The following is an 8,343-nucleotide window of genomic DNA, read 5'->3' as shown; positions in this document are numbered from 1 at the left end:
TATATGTTTTGACATGGATTAGAATGGTTAGGAATGGAAGAAGACATGTTTGGAAGTGTGATTTTTAAGAAATCATTCAGTGACAATCGATTGTATCAAATGACAATCGATTGTCATGCCCATAAATGTTATTTTTTCGCTTGACAAAGTTGATGGAATCGATTGCATCAAATGACAAATGATTATATCCCCTGTTTTTTTCAAAAATCTTGTTTTGGTTAAAGTGGCGTAACTTGAGTTTCGTAACTCGGAATGAGACGCAGTCGGATACGTTGAAAAGCTTGTTTAAAGCTCTATATGATAATGATACTTGGTTGCACGTATTCTCTTTCGAAAATGATTGTACTTTCCTTTACTTGTGTATGTTTATGAACCATATTAAGACGTGTTGTGTTTTGGTGAACCATGTTATGATCTAATTGTTGTTGAGTTGATTGTTTAATAGAATGGATTAAAACTTATGATAATTAGTGAGGAAAAACTAAGAAGATAACTAGGTGAATGAATTAAGAAGATAACTTAGGTTACGATGCTTGGACGCAAAGATACCTCGGTGTGTACTCGCAGATAAGTATTCGCTTGATTAATGAATCAATATGCATTGTAGGGAACATGTGAGAATAACATGTGAATGGGTAAAGATGATCACCTAGTATTTGATGGAAAAATATGTGAATGGGTGGATATGACCACCTAGTATTTGATGAACACCATGAGAATTTGTTTGATATTTTGTGAGGAACCTCTGTTCTAAAAGTCCTATTATTTTGATGAGACATAATCATGTATTCGGATAGTGATTGTACACATACCATTGAGAAGCTTATGTAAAGCAAAGATGGGGTGTGGCACCAGTGCACATACCATTTGATGAATCTTGTTTACAAGTTGAAAATGGGGAAATGAGGACGTGACACTTATGATTCGTGCATCAATTGGGTTTAAGTCCCAACCATGGCGGAAATGGGGGAAAGGTAGACACCTAAGTGAGTTAGAGTCCCATACAGTGAAAGATACTCTAAGTGGGTTTGAGTTCCATACGAGTGACAATTGCTTAATCCGAGTTTGAGTCCCATAGAAGGCCTGATATCCATTATGAAAGTCAAATTATACGAACATGTGTGAACTGAGGTTTCCCTAGATGTAGGTCCGTTCGGGGATCAATGTTCGTGAATCTGAATAATGATTGATTGAGTTATGAGAACTCAAGTGACATATTTCCATACATTTGCAAATATCTCTTAGATACTTAAGTCTTAGTTATGTTGTGTGAGTGATACATAAGTATTGATAGATAAAGACTTGAGTTAGGATTCGATTAGAAAACCCTGTAGAGTCGAGTGGATCCATAGGATAGGGGAACTCACTGAGATTATCATCTCATCTCAATATTGTTGTTATTTATCAAATATTCCTTGCAGGTTGAATTTAAGAGAAGTTAACAATTGATGCTTCCAAGGTTTATGACTTTCGTGATCTTCCATGGTGGATTATGTACAATGAAGAGATTGAACCTAGATCTTTTGTTTTTATTTTTAGGCACTATTGTATGTCATGTGACATACCTTGTATTTTATTTATGGACATGTATATAATAATGTCTTTAGGAACTTATGTTGTATCAGTACCAAGAATTAAAACTTGTATGCTATTATTTTAGATATATATTATACAGGTTGACTCTCAATTGTCAAGACATCAAGAGTTGCCAAAGAGGCATTGTACTCCTCATTGTGACAAAAAATTACTTATTCGTGACATTTGAGGTAAATGTAGTGGTCATACACCAAATATTATCGTTCAACAGGGTTGCTTTCTCCATATCGATCATCGAGGAGGCACAAGCATAACTCCACAAAACCATTAGTCATACATGGTCAACGAAACTAGTCACAAGACAAATCTATGATTCCATATCCAAAAGTCTTTGGTGAAATCTCCAATGTTGGAAACATATGATTGTATTGGACACCCTAACGAGTAGGTTGTGCATTTGGACACCGTAATAGACTACCACAAAACGAAAGGAGCAGTGAAGTGCAAAACTCCATTAATTCTTGGAGAATAGAATGTGATGAGTTCATAACCCACTTCACAAGACAAAAACGTCATGACATTCAACCCCAGGTTATTACTAGACCTATAACCTGCCTTCTAATTAGGCACAAACCCTCATGGTTCACTTCCCTTCCCATTGTGGGACCCACTAACACCACTCATTGGCAACAACGACCCATGCATCTCCATCTCTACATCACGAGCGATCTTCATCGATTGAGTCGGGAATGTGAATTCAATGTTCGAACCCTCAAACGAAACTCCGTCTTGATTCTTCCCATGAAATAACCCAAATATTGGTCCTTCGACAACCTTCATACCTGCGACGACATGTATTCAAATGTGATGATATATTCACCCACTATCGATGTCAGTTGCAAATATTTCATCTCCTCATAAGGATTATCACTTTATCTTTCAACATACCTCTCAATTAAAGCTTGCTTCATCTTTATCCATTCCAGTTCATCCTCTGTCTTCCTTAGCAATTTGAACCAATGGACTGTGGGTCCTTCCTTACTTAACTTCTCCAATCTAACCTTCACCTTTGACGTTCCTTGAACTTCAAAATAAATTTCAACTCGTGTGATTCATCCAACAGGATCCTCACCATCAAACAATGGTAATTCTACCTTCTTTATTGTCATTCAGTACTCTGATAGAGTCTCTTCCACCGATGACGAGATTGGAGTTCTTTCTAGGTCACGATGAAGTCTTTCAAACTCCTATCTCAGCGTGTTGCAAATGTATGTGGACGTTTGACGAAAGGTTTCTTCCAATGTCGATACTTGATCTTCAAAGGTCTGATCCATAGAATTCGCATATCCTCTAACTCGTTCATTCTAGTCATCTTCTTTGGCATAAAACACCATTCACTTGCTCCTCTCGAATGATCCGGCAGGTCGGACCAATGATAGAACTCACAAAAAATTGTATGGATCAAATAGTGCAAATGGAAAAAAGAATGTAGATGTTTGATTATAAATGGAACTAATGTATAACAATACAGTAATATTCATAGCAAAACTCCTCCAGAGAAAATATTCTCCTCATACAATGATAATAATAAGCGTGCATAACCCAATAGCAAACTCTTCCTCCCTCATATATTCCTTTCTTTCTATTAAGAACATTCATAGAATTATGGGATATGATATGGCCGTCAATAACATAATTTGTCACCGCTTGTTTTCCTCTGCGAACATATACTCTCCAAAACGGATAGATTTGGCCTTTCCTTACTAACAAGTCTTTCATTACCATTGGGATCAACACTAATTCTATCATATACTTGTAATCTATACCGTAGTATTATAAATAAGAATTGTAGTCCTAAAATATTAATTTATTCAAATAATAATACGGAACTACAAATATTATTTAGTTCCAGACGTTCATACATTTGATTGTATTGTATAAACAAATGTCAAATTTATCTTTTACAATTTATGTTTTGATTTATTTTATTTTTTACAATTTATGTTTTGATTTATTTATGTGTTATTAGTTGTTGTTCCAACAATTGATATTACAATTAAGTTTGATGCTAAAATCTACTCTTATATGTCAAGGTTTGATGAAATGGACAATTTTAATTATAACAAGAAAAGTTAAAGATTTATTGGTTCAACAAAATTTACTAAAGAAAGACATTGTGTGAATCAAGACCGACAGATTTATGATGGATATCTATTGATTAGTGAATCAAGACCGACCGATATGATAGACATTTATTGATTAGGGTTGTAGAAGAAGAAGACTCCATAATTGATACATCTATGAATTTTTAGATTTTAGAAAGGTGATATATGATGTCCAATTGAAGAGTATCTAACTCTATCAAACTTCCGTATAATATTTAAAATCTACTTCTTTCAGTTTCTTTTTAACTGACATTTTGAGTAAAAAAATTATTATATGTTGTTTTTAAAGTTCAAAATAATATTAATTATTGTTTTGTCAAAGTTATCCTAATTATTTATTGAAGAAAAAAATTAAATAATTTAATAAATAATTAAAAATATTATAGATAAAAAAACAATTATTATTTAAAAAATAATAAAAATTATTAATTTTATTAATAATATGCAAAAAAAAAAAAGTTAAAAAGAAACCATTAAAAAGAAACGGGGAGAGAGCAATATTTAAGTGATTGAATGTAACAAACAGCTTAAGATTTTTTTAGATGGCGTAGTGTTATATACCAGTTTAGTTCTTAGACCAACAAATGGGTCAAATGCACAATTGATCATTCCGATGAGGATCTATCAATCATAAAATCCATCGACAATATTTTTCTTGTCTTAATTCACAAGATTAATAGCTGGAATTCATTTTGCAGTTTACGCTGGTATCAATTTATATCCAGCCCGTAGCATATTGTTTCCCTCGGCAATTTTTAATATCAAATTTATCTAAAGTTTTAGTTTATGTCCATACCCGTTACGCGCGGACATTAATATAAAAAAAATTGTCTAAAAAGATGTCATGCTTGTGTCTCAAAAAATATTAATTGTGTTTAAATAGTTTTTTTTCCATAATTAAACTATAGTTATAATACAGAATCTTCAAAACTTTGAGGTCATTTTTTTCATGTGTGTTTTTGTGGGACAATTCTAAACGGCTGAGATACCGGGTAGAGTTTAATGGTGATGTATTGATAATGTAAAAGAGTTTTACACTGTCATCCAATAGAAATATATTATTTTGTCATGTCATAAAAATTTTCAGTTTAATTTGGCGGAATGCATGGTTGTTATTGATTGACAATGTAAAATAAATTTTCACTATCAGTGATTCATCCATTTTCTCTACCGGTTATTGACAATCATGTCCATAAACTTAAAATCAAGGAAGAATGATGTTTTAGTGGGTTACTCAACTTTTGTAACTTGAAAGCTTATTCATATAAGAGAGTTTGGTGAACATATTTAATGTTTTTACTTGTTAAAGTTTCATTTAATTAAACACGGACAGCTATTTTTAGCTTTCATAGAAAAAAAAAATTATTAGTCCTTTTCAATAAAACACTCAAAGTCTTTGAAAATATTAGCTGTTCTTCCGTGTTGCCTTGCCGGTACCCACTTCTAATTAAAAGGTTATGTGCATTATTTGCTGGCCATATGGTCATATGGTCATCTTACTAGATACCAATGTCTTGTTTTAATTTAAAAATAAATTAAAATAATCAAATTCTTTCTCCCCTCGAATTTCACCATCCAAACACAGCCTTATATGGTTAGATCCCCGGTTGAATTTCAATTTCTATCTAATTTTTGGTTTTATTCAATAGCAATGAAATTGAAAGCGCAAGTAATTGCCATAAAGAAGTTAAGAAAAGAGATGTATACACTAAAAGATCCAAAAATTAAATTACCATCATTACAATAAAAAAATAAACCAAATCGATTACAAGCCAAACAAAACTAGGTCCTGGAATCAAAATGGTATAAATCAATACAAATCATAACCACCCCCAACAAATTAAATTAATAATCTAAATAAGAAAACTGGAATTATTAATAATTAAAACTGAAAAAAAAAAAAGTTAAAACGATTCTTTGATCTCAAACAAACCACAAATTTTATCATCAAATTGATTCTCAAGATCCAAATAACTTCGTCGAGATTTCACACCACCATGAAGAGTCGGAGAAGTAGAAGGAGAAGGAGAAAGAGAAGAATAAGCTGAAGCAGACAAAGCCAAATTTCCTTCACTCCATGCTCTCCTAAAAGGATACGTTACTTTGCCGTTAGAAATTGGAGATTTATGTGCGCATAACTTTCTGGATTTGCTATGAAGCGTACAACCGCATTTGCGATGGTAAGGACGACGCTCCACGTTGTGGTCGTATCCGGAAATGCTACCTTCGTAGATTGGCCTGAGAAATCCATCTGCGGCGCCGGTGGCCATGCCGATCGCCAAATATTGTTGTAACTGATTTTGTGAGATCAATGTATGTGAGTTGAAGATATATATAATGAGTTGGGAAGGCTTGTTAAAGTATTGGAAAATGGAAAGAGAAGGAAGTTTGTTGTTGACGGGTGTTGAAGCGCGGTGAGATCCGTGTCTTATGGTTTAGTTTCAAGACCGGGTAGCATAATAGTTACGATTCAGGCTAGTTAGTTGGATTCTTGTTAGGAAATAATGTACATGTTCCGTGTTGAATTTGAATTTGAGAACACAAGAAAGGTGATGTAAATAATGTAGACCTTATTTGAGTAATGTGTTGGTAAAAACAAAATTGACAATTTTCATTAAGACGTGGAAATAACAATGTATAGAAATGACTTATTCTCCCACTTTATAAATATGCTTAAGAAAACAAAGTGTGTCAAATCTATTATTTTATACCTTTGTCCTAAATTATATTAGGTTTTGGTTATTTATGTAATTAATTTTATATGAGAAAGAAAAATTATATGTAATTTTATAAAATTGTCTTTCTAACGAAATTAAAAAATTAGAATAACGGAGAGTAATAAATAATAGATGACGGTCTAGGAAAGAATGAATAGTATCATTTTTTGATTTTTTTTTAAATGATCAAGTTTTTCAAAAATAATACTAAAATAACTATTATTTTAAAATATTTATCAATATAATCATTTTTTAATTATCTTTCTAAAGCATGCGTCAATTGGTATGACGCATGCATGTATTACTTGTACCAAGGCGTCAATGCACATTACGTTAGCATGTAGATAAAGTCAATGCAATTGACGCATGCTTTGATTATTATTATTATTTTAACTTTTTTTATGTTATAATTATATAAAATTGAAATAAAAAAGTAAATAAAAGATAATTAATAATATTATGATATAAAGTTAAAATACACAACAATCGACAAGAAAATCAATTACTCGCCCGATCGAAACGCCTCTCTTTCCACATCCCGGTGCGTTAGCCTGCCTTCGAGATCTCTCATGATTTCTCTGAGGTATTTAGGGTCTTTGAGTGCTGACATGATGCAATGGTGGCTGGTCTGAAGGTCTGGTGGAATGTCCAACGTTATTTGACAAATTTGTCATTATTTCCCCAATAGTTGGGGGGTTACCGCTAATGACACTGTCGTAATTGAGTTCGGTGCCCATGTTGTTGTAGTTGGGTCGTTGAGGTTTGTTTGTTTGTGAACGATATGGTTTCCCGAATTGGAACATTGAATCATTTTGGAAACGAAACAATGGTTCATGTGGTGTAAGAAAGTCAAACAATTGTTGGGTGTTGTGGCGATGAGATGTTTGGATGTTCATTGATGGGAGGCTATGGTGGGATGAAGTTGCATCATATGAATCATCTAGGCTATAGACAGATGTGGTGGCTGCGTATGGTTGTTGGCGGTAAGGGTTTGGTTCTTGGTTTTGAGTTTGGGTGTGTGGCATGAATTGGTTGCGAGGTTGGGTGGTTGGTGGTTGGGTGTATATGGTATGATGATGGTGCGAGGTTGGTCGTTGGGTTTGGGTGGGTTGAAATTGTTCTTGGGTTTGGTAATGGTGTGTGGTTGGCTGTTGGGCGGGGGTTTGTTGTTGGGCGTAGGATGACAAAGCTCGTTGGCGTGGATCAATAAAATACCTTGGCTCAGACACAAACTATGACGTTATAACCGACCTAAACCAAGCCATATAATGTTGAGTTGGTTTAGCACCATATATGATTGGTTCGCTTAAGATATGTTGACGTCGATTTCTTCAATGATGACACATCTCTTTAGCGAAGTCTCTCCAATCGGAATAATCCCATTGGTCATCGACTCTCTGTTGATGCCAATCTTCCAAACACGTCGGAGGTTTTGGAATTTATTGTTACATGACGAATTGAAGTTTCACACGGTCACTCTGGTGCATCTCCACAGTAGTGAACCAAATGATTGGTGTTTTTGAAGTCCAAACTGCAAAGTCATCGTCGTTAACTTGATGGTCCAGACCTAGATACGGCCTCCAAATAAACTGTATAAGAAATTGATATGATTAGAGGATATTTAATTTGATAATTTTTTTAAATCAAAATTAGAGGTGTTTAGTACTAATACATCGTCTGGTCTAAATATGGTCTAAAAGATTACGATAGACTACTACAACATGTTTTGGACAACTATTGTAGTTCATCCCCTGAACTAACCACATAGATCGAAAAGATTGAAAATATATTAGTTACAGACAGTTGTAGTATAAAGATTAACAAATTAGAAGATTTAAGATAAACTTACTTTATTGCGTAGGGGAATGTGAGTGACTTCTCGTTGATCGGGGCGAGTGACAACATTCTCGACCAACCCCATGCTT

The 8,343-nt window shown here is 33.7% G+C and overlaps 1 protein-coding gene across 1 annotated transcript; it reads right to left on the bottom strand.

Moving 5' to 3' along the window:
- Positions 1-5,605: 5,605 nt before the first annotated feature.
- LOC127089231 (uncharacterized) lies at positions 5,606-5,971 on the bottom strand. Its single transcript, XM_051029353.1, has one exon. The coding sequence runs from the start codon at positions 5,969-5,971 to the stop codon at positions 5,606-5,608; it is 366 nt and encodes a 121-aa protein (XP_050885310.1).
- Positions 5,972-8,343: the final 2,372 nt, after the last annotated feature.

This window comes from Lathyrus oleraceus, chromosome 1, assembly GCF_024323335.1.
Source record: "Lathyrus oleraceus cultivar Zhongwan6 chromosome 1, CAAS_Psat_ZW6_1.0, whole genome shotgun sequence".
NCBI lineage: Eukaryota > Viridiplantae > Streptophyta > Magnoliopsida > Fabales > Fabaceae > Lathyrus > Lathyrus oleraceus.
This window is presented reverse-complemented; position numbering and strand designations above follow the sequence as displayed.